The 20,393-nt window shown below is 45.1% G+C and overlaps 1 protein-coding gene across 1 annotated transcript in view; it reads left to right on the top strand.

The window, feature by feature from the left end:
• The first annotated feature begins 468 nt into the window (after positions 1-468).
• Positions 469-20,393, top strand: part of F10 (coagulation factor X) — a 33,893-nt gene continuing 13,968 nt past the window's right edge. Inside the window, exons 1-3 of the mRNA XM_056555806.1 lie at positions 469-640; positions 3,585-3,745; positions 6,890-6,914. Coding sequence (XP_056411781.1) covers positions 571-640; positions 3,585-3,745; positions 6,890-6,914 — 256 coding nt within the window. The 5' untranslated portion in view covers positions 469-570. The remainder of the gene's footprint in view (positions 641-3,584; positions 3,746-6,889; positions 6,915-20,393) is intronic.

The raw sequence follows: 20,393 nt of genomic DNA on the forward strand, positions 1-20,393 counted from the left end.
TAGAACGGTTATTGTTTTGCCAAGATGTACAACAGATAAAACGTTTCTGCATCTGACAGTGCCTATTTAAGTCAGATGAATATAGATTGCAGTAAGAAAGTGCCTCATAAGATGAACGTACATATCCGATGGTGTCTTTTTTTAATGTATGTGGGGTTGCAGAAGATCCATGGCGGTTAAGGTAATCTGGACAGTAGCCATTTCATTTGTCAGTACACACTTTGTTCTTTGTCCTTTCAAAATGTCAACATAGCAACTGCAGCGTATCTGAATTTTATCGGACACATTGCATAAGACAAGTAAACACTTTTTTTTTTTTCAGTCTTTTCTGGTCCATCTGCTGTAAAATGGGGTTATACATTTTTTTGCTATGAAAGCATTTAGCCAGTAAACAATTCTTAATGACATGTGGTGGAGCTCATGGACTGTCCAAGTTACCTTCCAGTATTTTGTGTTCCAAGCAGGAATTTCCTAATTTCCCTTGCAAGCTGCAGCTTGAACTCTTGACTCTTTTTGTCACATTAGCCGCCCAAAAGGGAAAAAGCCAATTTCATTGAATAACACAGCATCATGGCTGTAAAGACGTGTTTAATACTTCTCACATTTTTACCCGTTGTCCTCCTTAAACCTGCAGAAAATGGTAAGTGAATGTTTCTCTGTGATGTGTCGTTTGGAGGTGAGGGAATTTCTGTATTGTCTTGGTATCATCAGGCTGGATAGTATGACTATTCCAGGCAGCTAGGTTTGGGTTCTCTGAATGTTCCTGAGGTTCTATGTAGTTCATAGTTAATGATACAGCTCTGGTTGGTATCTGCATAAATACTGTAGATCAAGTATGTATGTAAATAGACTGTGAATTGTATTCTTAAAAACTTACAGCTCAGAACATCTCTAAATGAAACAATAGATATGAGTGCCTTTTGTGGTTTTCCAGTCTTTTAGCCTATTATTGCAAAAGGAAGTTAGAGTTTTATCCTTTGTCATACAATCCAAAGCATCAATATATTTTAAACTACACAACCTGAGTTGAACTGTTACATAAAATACAGTATACAATAAACACTGAAAATTCTAAAATGTAATAAAAACAGTCGATTACCAGTAAGGGAAATGCTCTACTATGTATAAAGTAAAACGTGGTGTTACTGTAGCAACATTCATTGAAAGTCTCAACACTATCACTCCAGAAATGGTCTATTATGGTTATATATCAATTTCATTATATGTCAATATAAGTCACTTTGACAAACATCACATGCTGTTGTGTGCAACGATGTTACATTAACAGATAGGATTTTATACTTTCTCAAAAAAAAATGTATTAAGCTAGATGTCTCTAGTTTTACTTAACAATTGTGCAATTACTCTGATAAGTGATCACTCTTCTTAACTGTCCCATGTCACCAGGTCCTTACACTGACTACAATCTCAGTATAACAGTATAACACACCTATTACCAACAGCTCCCACAAATACAACCAGAGCAACAATTCTGCCTAGATATACAGTGATACATGAACAGTTACTGCATCTCTGTATAACGAAATACATTTGTCATCCAAGAGTCTGAGGAAACTGAGGTTCAATCCCTACTGAAGCTATTATAAGGCTGATCTTCTGATATGTCATAAATACATGGGAAAAGATTAAATTGGTTACATTGTGATCTAGGACGACCCTTTTATCCAGCATCACAACAGTCTATATAAAAAGCACAAACTCCTCTGAGCTGTTCGTAGACTGTGGCATGGCATTCTCTGCAAAGTCATAGTTATGAATCGTTCTTTGTGAGGAATGTTGTTGGATTGTTAGACATCTTTGATCAGTCTATGTATTCTATACATCTGGCCATCTTAAGTTACAGATCTCACCAATGTGATCTCCTCATATCTACCTATGAAATATCAGAACATCATTTTGACTGGATTTCCTTTCTGAAAAAGTAATAAAACTTTTCCTACAGTTACATATGCTGCTCACCTTTAGAATAGGGAAGGCTTCTTATTGGTAGCTAAATGTTACTCACTTTTTTTTTAACCAAAAGTATGCTTATTTCTTTTGTAAAATCATTAAACGTTTTTTTCCCAAGTACCATTTACATGCATTTTAAAATGAAAAACAAAAAATGGCCATAAAATAGGTGCAAAACATTAATAATAAGTTATATTAGATAAGTTTATACAAGTTTATTAAAAAGTGGCTAGATGCAGTTTTTTCATAGAATTTTATATAAGAATAATTATTAGAATAAAATGGCAGTTTTCTATGCCTATTTTACAACTTTTTTTCCCCCCCAATTTATAATGTGTGACAATTTCTGAATTAAAAACCATATGGTTTTGCTCTCATCTCAAAATTTGATTCATATTAGAAGCCACAAAACTATGCTAAATTGATCATATGAAATATATCAGTATCGGATGACAAACCTCATTGTCTTATAATGTAAGCAGTACTATTCTTTCCATCAAATGTGACAGAACGGTGCTGATGGAGACTCTGGACTGAGCATCCTTTGTTAATAGAGCTTAACTGTTGCAAACCTAAATACATTTAGAACATGGCGCTCTTATATGGTGTTCTACACAAACAGTAATAGTGCAATGTATGGTGGCTCAATGCTTAGGCTGCGTTCACACGGCCGTCTAGACCCGTCCCGTCTAGAGAAAAGAAAAACAGACAATAACGGATGCAAACAGATGTTAAACGCTTGTATCCGTATGGATCTGTTATTGTTCTGTTAATAAACCAAAAAAAAAAATGTTCAGAAGTAAAAACGGATCAAAAACGGATTGAAAAAACAGAGGCAAACGGATGACATTAAAGGCTCATCTGTATTCCATAGACTTCAATGTTAAATTTACTGCATCCGTTTTTTCTTCCGTTTTTTGGGGCGAAAGAAAAAATACTGCATGTGCCATTTTTTCTGTCGTCAAAAAAACAGAAATGAGTGCAGACGTGTACAAACGGATGTAAATGGATTGTAAAAAAATCCCATTGACATGAATGGGATTTTTTTAAACCGTTTTTAATCCGTTCACAGCCTGCTAGAATGGAACCAAAACGGGGATAAAAAAAAACAGGGACAGACGGCAGTGTGAACGCACCCTAAGCAGCACTGAGTTTATATCTAATCATAAACACCATCAGAAAGGACTTAAAATGATTCCCCATGCTTGTATTCTTATTCCTCCCTTACATCCCATAGCAGGTTACGAAGGCTTCTATCACACTGCCACTGCACCTCGTCAAGAAGGTCCGTCAAACTCTCAATTTTTTTTCTTCCCGAGTTTGACGGCAGTAATTTTGACAGGGCACAGCGGGTCCAGCAGGACCACATTATAGTCAATGGCGTCCGTTGGGCGCCGCTGTTTTTCAGTGGGAGTAGCGGGAGGAAAAAACATTGCATGATGACAAAGGTAGTATGAAAGGGGCCTCAGCTTGCTATAACATTATTTCTGTGTGGAAGTCTCAAATAGGGAAATAGGACTGTGACATATAATCTGTCTGCAGCTCCGTGAAATATCTTGGCAGAGAAAATACAAATGTGCACCATGGTACTGACTTTTATGCTTGAATTGCAGTCTTTGTGACCCATAGTGAAGCAAATGGCATTTTAAGTAGGTGGAAACGTGCAAATAGCGGATTTGAAGAATTCAAAAAAGGAAACCTAGAAAGAGAGTGCTACGAGGAACGCTGCAGCCATGAAGAAGCTCGCGAAGTGTTTGAGGATGAAGAAAAAACTGTAAGGGCTATATATTTCATTGTGTCTATAAAAAGATGGGGTCAGGCTGTGTCTTTCTGTTTGCCGGGATCTGTAAGATCCCCTATATCCCCAGGTCTGAGAGAGACATACAGGGTGTCTGTGATCAGAGTCACTGGCCCAGATTTGTCACTGTCTGTTGTAGGAAAATACTGGTCTGTTTTATTTCCATAGCAACCAATAACAACCAATCACAGCTCAGCTTTCATTTTACCAGAGCTCGTTAAGATATTAAAGCTGAGCTGGGATTGGTTGTTATGGGAAAAGGCAGACAGGATTTCAGAGCGATTGATAAATCTGGGCCAGTATTTCCATGAAAAAAGTTGTTGAAATGCTTTCGGGAAGCCTTTGTGTCCTGCTTCTCCTATCCACATAGAGCAGTGATCTCAAACTGTGGTCCTCCAGATGTTGCAAAACTTCAACTCCCAGCATGCCCGGATAGCCGATGGCTGCAGCCAACGGCTGTCCGGGCATGCTGGGAGTTGAAGTTTTAAAACATCTGGAGGACCTCAGTTTGAGACCACTGCTCTATAGGCCTAGATTTATCAAATTGTGTGAGAGTAAAATTTTTCCACAGCAACAATTACAGCTCAGCTAACTAGCTCTGGTAAAGTGAAACTTGAACTGTGATTGGTTGTTGTGATAAAATCACTCCAGTTTTTCTCTCACACAGTTTGATAAATCTGGGCCTATATAGGCTGGCATTTATTATTGTGTGTACACCTTTTTTCCATCTAAATTTAGCGCTATTTTGGCGCTAGTGTCTTTTTTTTGGTGCCTTTTATGTGCTTTTTGGTTTACACATGTCTGCTGATTTTGAGTAACAATCCACTGATTTCGAGTCTACGCATGATATTGATGGTTTTTATCAACTGCGCCTTTTGTCATATGGTGCAAAAAAGGCGCAGAACCCCCCGAAAAGTCTCTAAACTATACCAGCCCAGCCTTAGCTTTGCTTTTTGGTGTATGCGAAGAGTGAAATTTCAGTCCTGCGGCCATTTAATAAATTTCGTGCTCCTACCATATATACTCGAGTATAAGCCGAGTTTTTCAGCACAATTTTTCGTGCTGAAAACACCCCCCTCGGCTTATACTCGAGTGAACTCTCCGCCCTCAGTGGTCTTCAACCTGCGGACCTCCAGATGTTTCAATACTACAACTCCCAGCCTGCCCGGACAGCCATTGGCTGTCTGGGCATGCTGGGAGTTGTAGTTTTGAAACATCTGGAGGTCCGCAGGTTGAAGACCACTGGGGCCTTCGCCATCATCCAGACTCCACGCTTCGGGCCCGGAACAGTGATGTTGCCTTGACGACGACGCACAGGGACGTTGCTCATGAACGTCCCTGTGCGACGTCGTCAAGGCAATGTCACTATTCCGGGGCGGTACCCGAAGCGCGGAGAAGAGGCCCCCCTGGTAAAGATGGACAGCCCGGAATGACTATCCCTCCCACCGGACTGTCCCTGCAGCACAGATGGCCCGGACCAACTCACCCTTCCTTCCCTCCGAGCGGAGGTGAGTACAAAACTAAAGGGGGGGTCTGGATGATGATGAAGGCCGCCGTTGGCTGTCCGGGCATGCTGGGAGTTGCAGTTTTGAAACATCTGGAGGTCCGCAGGTTGAAGACCACTGTTCAGACATTGACAGGCGGTGATGATGAAGGGGGGGGGGTGGGATGATGACAGGTGGTGGTGATGAAGGGGGGGTGTGGGATGATGACAGGCGATGATGATGAAGGGGGGTGTGGGATGATGACAGGGGGATGATGACAGGCGGTGATGATGAAGGGGGGGTTGTGGGATGATGACAGGCGGTGATGATGAAGTGGGGGGTGTGGGATGATGACAGGGGGATGATGAAGTGGGGGTGTGGGATGATGACAGGGGGATAATGACAGGCGGTGATGAAGACAGGGTAATGATGAAGGGGGGATGATGACAGGGTGATGATGATGAGGGTGTTAATGACGGGGGTCTGGATGATGACAGGGGGATGATGTATTTCCCACTCTAGGCTTATAGTCGAGTCAATAACTTTTCCTGGGTTTTTGGGGTGAAATTAGGGGCCTTGGCTTATATTCGGGTCGGCTTATACTCGAGTATATATGGTACACATTACCAGCACATAAAAAATGTGTAGAAAAATGCTTCACTTACAATGGTGAATGCCCCCATTTCCTTTTCTGAGTGACTATGTGAGTTTTGGCAGTTTTGCGCAGTAGTGCCACAATTACATTTAGTGTGGTGTCCTATAATATTGCTTTCATCACTGCTGTTATTGCTTTGATTATTATGTTATTGTACTGCCAGGAATTACCTTGTAAATGTTTTTCTTCTGTTGCAGTTTTTTACCCTTTTTTTTTTTTTTTTTTTTTTAATGAATTATGGTTTTATTTATTTTTGATCAATAAAGTATTTATGCTCCTGGTATTGTTCCTTGAAAATCTTGACTGTCTGAGGTATTATTGGTTTGTTTTTTTCCAACAGCAGTTCGCTATATATGTTTGGTTCTTGTGAGCCTTTTAAAAACTATACATTTTAGGCTAGGTTTCCACACAGGTATTTTTTCTGTAGCGTTTTTTGGTAACTGCCAGTCCAGTTTTTGAGCCACAGTGGATTCAAAGGGAATGGGAAGTTAAAGGGGTTCTCCGGTGCTTAGACATCTTTTCCCCTATCCAAAGGATAGGAGATAAGATGCCTGATCGCGGGAGTCCCGCCGCTGGGGACTCCAGGGATCTTGCACGCGGCACCCCGTTTGTAATCAGCTGTCACATGGGGGCGGAGGCGTGACGTCACAAACGGGGTCCCCAGCGGCGGGACTTCCGCGATCAGGCATCTTATCCCCTATCCTTTGGGGGATAAGATGTCTAAGCACCGGAGAACCCCTTTAAAAGGCAGGACTTATACATCTTCCTACTGCATTACTTCACATTTTGGCTCAAAAACTGCAGTGGCAGTTTTCCAAAAAAAAACACCAGAAAAAAAAAACGTGTAGAAACCTAGCATAACAACTACAGTCATATAATAAACTTAATCTAGGACATTAAATGTTTAAATTTTAGGCGTTTAGTTAATAGTCTATAAAATATATTTACTCATTTGAACAATTTATTTTGTGTCTTTAACAGAGAGAATTTTGGAGCAAGTATGTTGGTAAGTATGATATCGCTTTGTAGAGATTGGCCCAGGTTTACTAAACTAAAACCCAATACTTTTTTTCCCCCTTTTTGTATGTTTTATTTAGCCTCTTTTCATGTTTTCAGTTTTCCTGACAGATTTATCATGTGTTTACCTTACCTCCTTTCAGCAGCACAAATAGTGGGGATTTTAAGTGAACTTAAAGGACAGATGGAACTTTTAAAAATGTTGCTATACTATTAAGGAACTCCTTACCCACTTGTAATTATTTTTTATTTTTTTTTGGTGGATGATACAGAATGCCTTTCTATACCTTACACATTTCAAATAAGTGCTGTTTAAAGGGGTACTCAACTGGAAAAAAAATGTATTCAACTGATGCCAGAAAGTTAAACAGATTTGTAAATTACTTCTATTTAAAAATCTTAACCCTTCCAGTACTTATCAGCTGCTGTATGCTACAGAGGAAGTTCTTTTCTTTTTGAACTTCCTTTCTGTCTGACCACAAGTGCTCTATGCTGACACTCTTTTTTATTTTAAAAGTACAAAACTTATACAAAAACACAAAACAAGCTTAACCAGCTATAACATAAATAAGGAATACACTGGTACCAAAGAACAAAAACAAAACCCTGCCTAACTGGCCAGCCCAGCTTTACAAAAACCTAAAATATGCCAACCCACCTAACCGAACCTAACAACACACTCACACGCATACCAAAAATGAACATAAAAATAGCACTTGGCTTATCAAAATATGAAAAAAAAAATTAGCACTACCTGGCTACAACTCAAAACAATCCATACTCGGGCAACACAACGAGAAAAAAAAAAAAAAAAGCACAACTTGGCTTAGCAAAATATAAACATAAACATAAAATTTAGCACTACCTGGCTACAAAAAATAAAAAAAAAATAAAAAAACACTAGACCAAATAAACTCAAATAAACCACGTAACAACATAATAAACTCAAATAAACTACGTAACATAATAACTGGTCCGACTGCCATAACTACTGTAATGCTGTAATATAAAAAAATAAAACAATATATAAACAATATACATACAAAATCACATGAACATAATAATATAGTATTTAACTAAAAATAAATATATATACACTACAGAAAACCTACAAAAACAATAGAAAACCCTACCAAAATCCCTACACTAAAACTGTACCCTCTCCCACACCACCCCTCCTGCACATGGGTCAGAGTCCATACCGTTGGTACACAAAGTCCTGTCCCTAACTGACCCATGTCAGGTCCCCAAAAGAAAAGCAAAACACCACCACCCACAAATACACCCTCCCAACCTAGCACTCCTCCCAACCAACTTACACACAAACTTATACATACTAACATATACACACTGAACCAAAACCACCTTAGGCCCAAGTTTGGTCGCCTGTAAGCCCTTCATACCATATCAGCTTAAAACAAAACAAAAAGCTAGCGTGCACATGCATTAGCCCACCACCAGGAAGAAGGATGGCAGACTTGATACATCAAAATAATTTTAAACTCTTTCCCTAACTCCCCCCTACAATTTTCCCTAATGCTATCCCTCCATTAAAACTGACCCTGCTCTCACCCTATCACTATCCCTATAACACTGCCCCAAACCAAAATAAAGGTACTCTACCTAAAAGGTCTAGTACCTAGGGCACATAAAAAGAAAACCCTCTCCACAGGAGAGAAGCCCTACTGGTACCAAGACTGCCATACTCCAAAGACCTGATCTTCCCGAGGTCACTGGTGATATTCCTACAGACCTACAGAAGGATTTTCTGTTGGGCCGACACTAAACACAGTGCATTCCACGTGTAGTACCTAACCACTAAACTAACTAAGAATAAAGTGCCCCGATCTCGGCCACCCAGGGTCCTGAATGCCCCATAAGCCCACTCCGGATAGGTTAGGCCGGCAAGTTGACTCCAGCCGATGGAAGCAACCACCCTGTTGTAAACCCCTATATTAAAGGGACAATGAAGCAGGAAGTGGTCCATGCTTTCCAGTGTGTCCCCGCACTCTTCTCGGAGACATTCCCGGTCATCAGAGTTCCTGCACTTCAGGTTGTCCCTTATATATAGCTTCCCCTAAAAGCAGCGCCAGGCCAAGTCCCAAAACTTCTGGGGGATCCTTTTCATGTTTAAAAGGTACAAGCCCACCCTCAGATCCCGACCTGGGCAGTCCCTGAGTGCCAGAGGCTTCTGGAAATGGGTCAACAGAACCCGTTTGTCAAGAAACTGCCTTGATTGGGTCCTGATCTCCCACACTCCCAGACCCCACCGACGTATCGCCTTCAGAGTCGGGGTAGCATAAGCCGGAAGATATCCATGGGGCATACGGAGGTCCTTCACTCGCCCTCCTGTCTCCCATTCCTGGAAGAAAGGCCGAAACCATTCCCTGCAGGAGATTTCCCACGGAGGAGCCCTCTCTTTCCAGAGGTTTGTGATGTTAGCTTTCAAGAAGGTGTTCGTAAAGAACACCACAGGGTTTACCATAGATAAACCCCCTAGTCTCCTCGTGTGGTACGTAACCTCTCTCTTGACTAGGTTCATCCTGTTCCCCCATAACAGTTGGAAAAACAGGCTGTAGATCCTAGTGTAGTAAGCCTCTGGCAAGATACATACGCTGCCTAGATAGATAAACAAGGGCAGCAGGTACGATTTGATCAGGTGTACCCTTTCCCTGAGGGTCATAGACCAACCCTTCCACTGGTCCACCTTCTGAGCGGCATCCTGGAGCTTACCATCCCAGTTTTTGGTGGGATAATCATCATGGCCGAATGTGATGCCGAAGACTTTTGCTGATTCTTGGGGCCCTGGATGGGTGTCCGGGAGATCAAACGTGGGATCCCCCCCTCCCAGCCAGAGACTCTCACACTTATCCCGGTTGATCTTAGACCCGGATGCCTCCGAATAGCGGTCCACCTCCGACATCACCACATCGACCTCCTCTCTCGAGGAGACGAAAATAGTGACATCGTCAGCGTATGCCACCACTCTCTGGGTGGCATTCAGCTCCGCCAGACTCATCCCGACTCCCGCCAATGGCCCACAATCTACCCTCCGGACGAAGGGATCAATTGCGAACACGTATAAAAGCGGGCTCAAAGGATAACCCTGACGGACTCCGGACCCCACCTCAAAAGAGCGGCCAGACCAACCGTTCACCAGCGGGAAACTCTCTGCCCCTGCATACAAGATCTTAAGCCAATTAACAAAAGTACTCGGTAAGATATATCTCAGGAGGACGGACCAGAGGTACTCTTGGTTCAACCGATCAAACACCTTGGCCTGATCCAGGGACAGCAAGTACCCCTTCCAGAAACTCGCACTACTCCACTCCACTGCCTCCCTGACACTAAGGACAGCACTTAGGGTGCTTCGGCCTGGAACCGAGCAGTGCTGAGCCCCCGAAAGGAGCCGGGGTGCAAACTTCACCAGCCGATTAAACAGTATCTTGGCCAGAAGCTTCCTGTCCGTATTGAGAAGAGCTATGGGCCTCCAATTCTCAATTCGGCAGGGATCTTTACCCTTTGAGAGAAGAATCAGGGCTGACCTCCTCATTGACTTCGGCAGAGTGCCCGAGGAGAGACACTCATTGAATACCTCAGTCAAGAGGGGAGCTAAAGACTCCTTAAAGGTCCTGTACCACTCGGATGTTAAGCCATTCGGACCTGGCGACTTCTTAGGGGCAAGCCCCTCGATCGCCAGTCTCACTTCCTCTTCCCTGATTTCTTCTCAAAACATCAAGAGAGGGGTCTACCCCTGGCTCAGGAATGGTTTCAGCCAGGAAAACCGACATCTTGTCTCGATCTAGATCCTTCCTTCCCAAGAGGTGCGAGTAGAAGGATCTGACGACCTCCAAGATCCCTGATCTGGACCGATTCAGAGATCCAGTACTATCAATCAGTCCTGAAAGGACTTTACTACTCACTGACATCTTACAGTTTGTGTAAGGGTCGGGGCGAGCGGTACTTCCCAAAATCCCTCTCAAAAACCAAAGATGCGTGCCTATCTTACTGACACCCCATCAGCAAGGATTTCACTCTGGAGATATCCTCTCGGCTACCTCCAGTCGAGACAAGAAGCTTGAGTTTCCTCCTCAGACCCTGATAAAAGCGGTACCTGTTCAGGGACCTGAGGCTCGAGAGCTGGCGGAAGAACCCCGCAACCCCCTTCTTGAATATCTCCCACCACTCCAGCTTATTACTACAAAGATCCAGTAAAGGTACCTGACTCTGAAGAAAATCCTCAAAGGACTGTCTTACCTCCGCTTCCTCCAGGAGGGACGAATTCAGTTTCCAATAACCTTTACCCATCCGGGGGGTCTCTGAAACATTCAGGGAAAACAAAATCATACAGTGATCGGAGAATTTCACCTCAACCACGGACACTGCGGAAGAGAAGGCTTCCTCCTTTAAATAAAACCTATCTATCCTAGACCTGTGACTACCTTGATGATAGGTGAAACCCGCGTGGCCCGAGGGGCTCCGGATGTGGGCGTCCTCTAGGCGAGCTTCTCTAGCTATGCTAGTCAGTAGAGAAACAAAAGGAGTAGATCAGCTCACCAAAGTCCATATGTGTCAAGCATCAGGCAATAGTCCCGGAGCACGGAGACAGGGAGCCGCCACTCCCCGTGAAACTGAGAAAAAGAAAATGGAGGGGGTCCAGCTCCTGGGTAGAGGTTTCCAATAAAACTTAACCTTGAACTTAAATTAGTTGCCATTAAAGGTTAAGTTTTATTGGAAACCTCTACCCAGGAGCTGGACCCCCTCCATTTTCTTTTTCTATGCTAGTCAGTGCCACACTATCGCAAGTCAGCGGACCATTGGAGCCTCTCCTATCTTGGGACCTCGTGACATTATTGAAGTCCCCTCCAAAGATCACCTGCCGACTCGTAAAAAAAAAGGGCTTAATCCTCATAAAGAGATCTTTACGGCCCCGCTGAATTTGCAGGGCGTAGATGTTAATGAGCCGGAGCTCCTGTCCCTTCATGAAGACATCTAAGATCAGGCACCTCCCCATTTCTAATTCAATAACCTGTCGGCATTCAACAGGAGCGGTAAAAAGGACCGCCACCCCACTATACGGCTCAGTCGCAAGAGACCAGTGGGAGGGACCGCGGATTCACTCTCTTCTGGCTTTTACCAGAGAGGCAAGATCTGACAACCTGGTCTCCTGTAAAAAGAAAATGTCTGCTTCAACACGGCCAAGAAAATCAAAGGCTGCAAATCTAGCCGTATCTGACTTTATACTGGCACAATTAATAGATGCCAGCGTCAATGAGGTGAGTGCCGCCATACAGGGTGATTGAATTAGATGGCCTCACCCTTTATTTCTTTTTCCCCTTCTTTTTAGCCCCCTCATCCCCCGAAGACGACGAGAGGGCAGGACCACTCTTACATCTTTTTTTCGACTCCGATTGGTCCATAAGGTCCCCGTCTCCGTCCGGCCCCGGTCTAGCCCTGCCCTCTGAGGAAGGTGCCTCGACAGGACAGGGCCCAGTTCCCCCCAGAGGCTCTTTCTCCCGAGGCACCCCACCCTCACCTTCCACCTCCAAGGAGGGGGAGGAGATGGTATCGAGGACGAGGTACCGATTTGACAGGTCAATCAGAGGGGGGGCAGCCAGGCGTCCGCTTTGGACCTGGCCCGTAGTACCAGGAGCTTCAGAGGGCTCTGACCTCTTCTTTCTCCCTTTCCTTTTGCCCTTTTCTTTCTTTTTGGGCATCACCCCACTCTCCTCATCCACACTTTCATAGTGGGAGGAATCGGAAGGGTCGGCCATATTGCTTTCCTCTCTGTGAAGTCTCCTGATCTCCTCATCCAGCACATTCTGAAGCTACCCCCGCCACCTTGGCAATCTCCAGCTCCCTACTCCTTCTACGATTTTCCTCCCGCCTTAGTTTGGCAGGGCCCTTTTTCCTCCTCACTAGCCCTGTTGCTCCCCCATCCCTGCCCGTACCTTCCCCAGCCAAGGCAACTTCACAGCTCTCCTCAGCTGGAGCGGCCGCTGCATGGGCGAAGGCACTAGGACAACGGCTGAAAGGGTGCCCTAGGACACCACACAGGTGGCACCGGATCTGCCGACATGATGCAGCCAGATGACCCACCCCACCACACAAAGCGCAGACCTGCACAGTACAGGCTGCGCTTAAGTGGGTGGGGCTGCCACACCTGTGACAGACCTTAGGTTTCCCCTGGTAGAAGACCTGGATCCTATCACGTTCAAGGAAGGCGGCTGATGGAATGTGGGCAACGGTACTCCCTGAATGCTTGAGTTTGACGGAAAACGTCCAGGCCCCAGACCAGATCCCGTGCTCATCAAAGTTTTTCTTGGGCATGTCCGTCACATCCCCATACCATCCAAGCCAGGTCATGATGTCATAACAAGAAAGCGACTCGTTACGGGTCAAAACGGTCACTTTCTTGACAGAGTTCTGACGGAAAATCACCTTTACGGTAAAATCCCGCCAGCCGGGCTCGTTCTTCGCCACTTCGTAGTTTGTCCAGAAGAGTTCAAGACCCTCTGGCCGAACGAAACTGACGTCAAACTCAGACGAACCGTAGGGGTGAATCAAGGCAAAGATGTCACTCGCCCTGAATTCCATCCGAAGGAGGAGTTCAACCACTTTAGCGCGAGGTGGACACGCATCCTCGCCCCTCCAAATCAGACGGACCACATTCTTACGGTTATTGTCCTGCCCGGGTGTAGGGAGGGACCAGACCACCTCCCCATTCCACTCTCGGAAAGCCCCCAAACCGTGCCTCTCTATCCAGAAAGACCGGTCGACCTCACCCCTTCCCTCTACCTGGATCGACCTGTCGCCCCTACGCAGAGCCTCCAGGAGGCGCTGTTGCAAGTGGCCTCCAGAGCCGGACGGAGCATAGCTTCTAGGAGCAGTCACTACCGGGGGGGGGGGGGGGGGGGGGGGGGGGCAGCCGGACCAGACCCAGACCCATCAGTACAGCCACTCACACCACTACTCCCATCTTTATTCCCATCCATACCAGACTTCCCATTCTTACCACTACTACTCCCACCATCATTCACTCCACTTACACTCCCACATACACTCCTCACATCCACAGCTCTACTACATAGTTACATAGTTACATAGTTAGTACGGTCGAAAAAAGACATATGTCCATCAAGTTCAACCAGGGAATTGAAGGATAGGGTACTACACTCAGCATTCTCACATCCTGCACTCTTTTCCTGCCTAATGGATTCTGGGCTGGCTGGGACCTGTAGTACTGCTGGTCTTATTATGATTTTCTGTGCTGGGGTCGACGCTGCTGCTGCCGGGGTCGACACTGATGACTTCTCCTCCATGGGTGATGACACCTCCTGAGTCTGGCGCTGCCCCTCCACGCACACGGACACTCCGCTCTCCGCCACCTGCACCCGGACACTCCTCCCCCCCTCACAGGGGAGTGCCCCGCAGCACCAGTAATGCCCACAGTACTCGGGGAACCCCCCCCCCCCCCCCCGAGCACACGGCAGCAAAACTCGCCTCTGGCACTGGGACATGCCCCCCGCCACCCTGGGGCGGTCCTGCAGTGCCAGAGCTGCCCACCATGAGCCCATCCTTCCCCTCCCTACCGGCAGGATGGGTGGGCTTTACAGCTGTTGCGTCCGCAGCATTTTCTGACGCCATGCTGTACCCCCCCATGCTGGCTCCGTTCCACTACAGAAACGAAGTCTGGCAGTCTGGGGGGCCCAGCAGCCTGAACCAGCTTTGCAGCTGGCCCTGACTGCTGGAAAGGGACAAACATGTACTTCACTGTCTTCTGGGTCTTCTGCTTCTTACGCTTTACTGCCACATCATCGCACTTGTCATCTCCAAAGGTAAAGTTCTGGAGGTGGGCTGGGGACTCCTACATAACAATCGCTATCAGCAATCCCCCAGCCTCACTCTCCAGTTCATCCTCCTCACTCTCACTTAATGGAAGCGCCACCTGGGCTGGCTCTATGTAGCTGTCCTGGGTGTTATAGGGAGTAGCTACAGGCAAAGCATCCATTTCCACCACTTGTGCTCTTTCTTCCACCTTCTCCTCCTCCTTCTTTATACCTTCATCACCATCCACACTTTCTTCACCGCCACTTCTCTCCCCATCACCCACCTCCACCTTACCTGGGGATTTCATGGCGGCAAACCGGTTGTTGTTCTGAAGCTTCTCCTTAAAAAGACCGCTCCCTTCCAAGATCTCTGCTCTCCTCTCCTCCAGCAGCACAATCTCAGCTTTCAATGCTGAGATCTTTTTTCTTAGCTCTGGCCTGTTCTTTTTGGGTGCAGTGTTCACCAGATTCTGAGCCCCTTGCAGATCTTATCTGGCCAACTTCAGCTCCTTGCCGCAGCGATCATATTCAGCAAACCGCGCGGCCATGCGGGAGCAGTAGGTTACACTGGACTCCTTGGGCCCTCTCTCTGCCCACAACTCCACACTTCTCCTCCTTGCTTTTCTTTCACCAGTCCTCAGGCTGGCACCCGTTGCTGGGGGTGCAGAGCCTGCATTGCTGCAGACTCTGCCAGATCTTCTACCCCCGGCCAGAATGGCTGTTGCTGTTTGCTCTACACCCCCCGCCAGCCTTGAAGAACGGGAGGTGGAGGCCAGGGACGCCATGCAGGGAGGCTCTCCCGAGGAGGCTGCCACACTCCTGGGGCGGCTGATGAATAACCTGCTCTGGTCTTCTGGAAGTCTCTGGAGCACACAAAGAGACACAGCTGAATGAGCTGCACACCAAACTGCTCTGGACTACAGGAAGTGCTCTCTGCTGACACCTCTGTCCGTGTCAGGAACTGTCCAGAGCAGGATAGGTTTGCTATGGGGATTTACTCCTACTCTGGACAGTTCATAAAATGGACAGAGGTATCAGCAGAGAGCACTGTGGTCAGACAGAATAGAAATTCAAAAAGGAAAGAACTTCCTCTGTAGTATACAGCAGCTGATAAGTACTGGAAGGGTTAAGGGAAGGGATTTTTAAATAGAAGTAATTCACAAGTCTGTTTAACTTTCTGGCACCAGATGATAAAAAAAGTGGAGTACCCCTTTAACTTTGCATGTTTCAGTTGTTGTCTCTGGTATCATCTTCTGGCGATACTGGAAGATATCCTGAGGGCTTCTTTGTTTGCTGTGGCCATCTTTGCTCCTGTTGATTTTATTTATGCACCTAGTCTCTTAGGTATGCCAGTTGTTCAGTGGTTTAAATCCTCTCTGGTGGCAGTGTTTCTGCCTCTTAGAAGCTTCAGTTTTCCTGTGTGACCGTGTTTGTGCCTCTTTAGACGCTTCGGTTTTCATGTTATATGCAGTTGACATTGTGTTTGTGGCTCTGGAAGGGGACCACTGCGCATGGGTGGTTTCTGGAGTCCATAGTTTGGAGCTACTAATTGGGTAGAACTGTAATTCTGTGTTGCTTGTATCTTACCGCCATCTTTAGTAGCTTAGCAGGTTCCTCTATAAAGGAAATAAATGATTAACTTATGTCATAACTCCATGGGAATTGTCATCTTAGAGGTTCTGTGTACAGCCAAATACCCAGCATTGACTTTACAGTCCTTAACTAGGTTGAGAAGGTGCCAAACATATGTGGGCAATCCAGTCAGAGGATATGGAGACCACCCAGAGGGACAGTGACACAGTTCACAGTAACAATTCAAGAACCTTAGTCCTTGGCCATGCTCATTCTTCCTCTCATGAAGGAGATAGCACCAGATTAAGCCAGGGTACCAAGCTCATTCAGACAATCTGGTAAGAGGACCTGAAGACTACCCTGAGAGAAACTGAAAAGTCCACAGTAACAAGTCATCATGAACCTTGGCAAGGTTCATTCTTTCCCCACCTTTAGGGGGGTCTAGGTTTGGAGGGCTTTAGGCTGAATTGACTGAAGGTCTCTGGTCCTGCATTTTGGAACACCGCCTTTAAGCATCACCAAACAGGTATAAATAATATGAGCCAAGTATAAACTCATTAGCATTTGGTTTCCATGTATTTAGGATGACACTGATGTGGGATCCTGTCTTCTGAAAAGTGCAGCCAGAACCCTGTCACTCTTTATAGCCATACGTAAAGATATAAAGTTAAGCCTGGAAAGCAGATATATTATAGAAAAAAAGGCCTTGATTTGAAACAAAAAGTGTACCAGAGCTTTATTAGCTAATAAATGTCTTGTCTGATCAAATTACAAGTTCCTTCCTCAGGCTGGCAGGGATAAGGGGAGATGCTTCTTCAGAGGCATTTATTTCTAAAAGATTCTTCCAGCACAGAGAAGCTCCAGGCCAACATTCCCAGAGGGGAGCTAAGTGACTAGACAGCAAAAGAGAGAAAATGCCTTTTTTTTTTTTTTTTGTAACTGTAATTTTTATTAACATTTTCATATATAAGAGAAAACAAAAAAAAAAGGATTAGCAAATAACATCATATGGGGTCGCAAGACCCTAAGGTGGTTATCAAGACAAGGAAAATGGGCATAAAATAAAGCTACCATATATCAACGTAGGCAAAGCCTATTCAGCAAGAGCAGCCCAATAATAAACGTGGAACACACAAAAATTATCGAGTCACCCCGTAGGGCGATACAAATAAGGTAGAGCTAATCACAGGCAAAAACAAGCACAACAGCCCAATAGGCTACATACACGGGTGGTGGGGGAGGGGGGAGCACACATAACCACAAGACCAACACAAAAGGCAATCCACGAAACCCAAGAGGAAGTAATGGGAAGAAGAAGAAAAGAGAAGAGGGAAAGGAAACAAGAGAAAAGCAGAGGAGTTCACAGAGGTTGGTGATCAGAAAAGCGGTCCCAAGGTTCCCACACCGAGAGAAACAAAGGCGTAGAGTTGTTCAAGGATTCCATAAGAGATAAAATGCCTGACTTTTGACACACAGGTCTTCCTATCAGAGGACAACTTTCTTCTTTCTCTCAGAAAAACTGTGAATTCCAGATTCTTCAGAGGAACATTATAGTGGACATTCCCTCTAGAACGGCCAGAGCAAATGTTAAGAGTTTTCTCAGTACCAAAACCCTTGGGGACTGGAGCATGATTGGTGATTTAAGACAATTAAATCGCTTACTGATGAAAAACATAAGCTTTCATATTCTTGTAACTCCATTTATTGGAGGTTTCACTAGATGCTGTCTTCACAGTCTCTCAAAGAAAGACTAAGGCACTTTTTATTTGCTCTTCACATTTCCTCCACCCCTGCTGTTTTTGGAAATGGGGTTTTAGTTGTCCCCTATTTATATCACTGGCTTCTGCTAGCCAGCACAGACATCCTCTGTTGCTATCTCTTCCTAGGAGAAGTACATGACCACCCCTTCTATATCCATCCAATATATACTGTAGGTTATCTAATAGATTCTAAGGGATTAAGGTTACAGGGGTATTCCGGGCAAAAACATCTTATCCCCTATCCAAAGGATAGGGGATAAAATGTCTGATCGTGGGGGGCCCGCTGCTGGCCATCACGCCCCCTCCCATAGACATGAATGAAGGGGGCGTGGCGTGACATCACGACCCCAGTCCCGGAAACCCTGAGGTTTCCGAAACGGGAGACGCAGCCCCGCGTAGAATGCGGGTGCTGCCCGGGAGATCGCGGGGGGGTCCCAGCAGCGGGGCCCCCACGATCAAACATCTTATCCCCTATTCTTTGGATAGGGAATAAGATGTTTTTGCCCGGAATACCCCTTTAATTTAGCACAAATTTAACATGAAGCCCAGTCTCTCCAGTCTTCCAAAAGGACGACTCTAGATCAGTATCCAGATTTCTGGGTCTGATAAGTGCCTCCAGTGAGGCAATTCCCTGGTCTTGTTTTCACATGAGACCCCTGCAGAGGAAGTTTCTATTCCAGTGAAACAAGATTCCCGAAGCCTTCGACAAACCCTGTTATTTGTCTCACTAAACCCTGCACTCCTTTAACTTAGAAAGAGTCCTTAAGGGGAATGTATCTAATATAATGTGGAATGTATACCCTAGCATCCCAGCTAAGTTGGGGAGCCCATCTGTACACTCTGAAGGTACAAGCTACCTGGTCTCCCTTAGAGAGTCTCATGCCATCAAAGGATGCTCAGAGCAGTCATTCAGCTCTTCACCAAATTGGGGGACATTCCATAAAGGTGTGCATAGAGAACACCACAGTGGTCTAGATAAACAAACAGGGAGGGACAGGATCCTTTCCTTGCTTGGAAGAAGTCAGATTACTTATAAGTACCTGACTGCTATATGTATTTTGGACAACCTGAGTATTTGAGCCCACAGGCATAAGGGTATGTTCACACTAGCAATGTCCACACGGAGACATGTTTTGCCGATGATAGGACTGCTCGGAGATGCACTGTCTCAAAGCCAGCAATGTATTTCTGTGTGGACTCCGCAGAAAGAATAGACATGTATTATTTCTGCGGATTTTGAAATCGGGATTTCAGCAGTAGAAACATCTGCTGCTGAAATTCTGCCATGTGCACAGTGCAGCAGAATCCTATTGATATCCATAGGACTCTGCTGCTCCGGAATCTCTGTGCGGAATTCTAATGCGGAATTCTGCACAGAAATTCCATTCTTTGAAGATAGCCTAACACTGCCAGAAAATACTCTTCTCAAATACAAGAAGCCAAATTACTCTGTGTTTAGCCAAGAAACACATGAAAAACCAGACTGCTCTATGTATTCCAGGCAAAAATAATATTCTGGCTAACAGTTAAGCAGGGGCTAACAGATGTTAAGCCAGGAGAATGGACTGAATCAAAAATTGCTCTGCAGAATACACAGATGTAGGAATACCAGCAGTAGATCTCAGTATGACCTACAAGAATGCCAAGCTTTCTGTATTTGCTTCTTGTACAAGGAGCATGAACCTCTTGCTCTCAACACAATGTCTATAACCAGGATATTTCCAGTGGCACATTTTTCCTTTACTTGCTATGATTTGGAGAATTCTTCCAAAGCCTGTCAGGAACAAACATCTCTTATAACCATTATTCCATATTGGCTCAAAAGTATCTACTTCGAAGTAAGATCTATCTTCCTTATTGGTGTAGACTTTGAAAAGTTTCGACCCACCCTCAATTGGTGTATGCAGTCCAGCAGGGCTTTTTAGAGAGGTCTCAGCTGCACTACTATTAGGATCCAAATCTATACAGTCTATTCTCCTGGGATCTGCCTTTGGTCCTAAAGAGACAGCCTTCATTTGAGCATTTAGGGAACTTTATTTAAAATTTCCTTTACGGTTACTTTCTTCCTAGCAATTACATCTGCTAAGAAAGCAATTGAACTTATGGCCAACATCAAACAAGTAATCGTCCTTCCAAATCTTTCCCAATTTAGAGCCTCTTAAGATAACATCAGTTGGATTGCTAAAGATCTGGGCTGCTGTCTCCAAAACATATCTGGAAAGGAATGCTTCTTGTAGAAAACCTATTGATTTTCTTTCTGGGCCCAGAAGAGGCCTCAGATCCCATTCTACCAAGGTTCTTTCTGCT

This window comes from Hyla sarda, chromosome 2 (genome assembly GCF_029499605.1).
Source record: "Hyla sarda isolate aHylSar1 chromosome 2, aHylSar1.hap1, whole genome shotgun sequence".
Taxonomy (NCBI): domain Eukaryota; kingdom Metazoa; phylum Chordata; class Amphibia; order Anura; family Hylidae; genus Hyla; species Hyla sarda.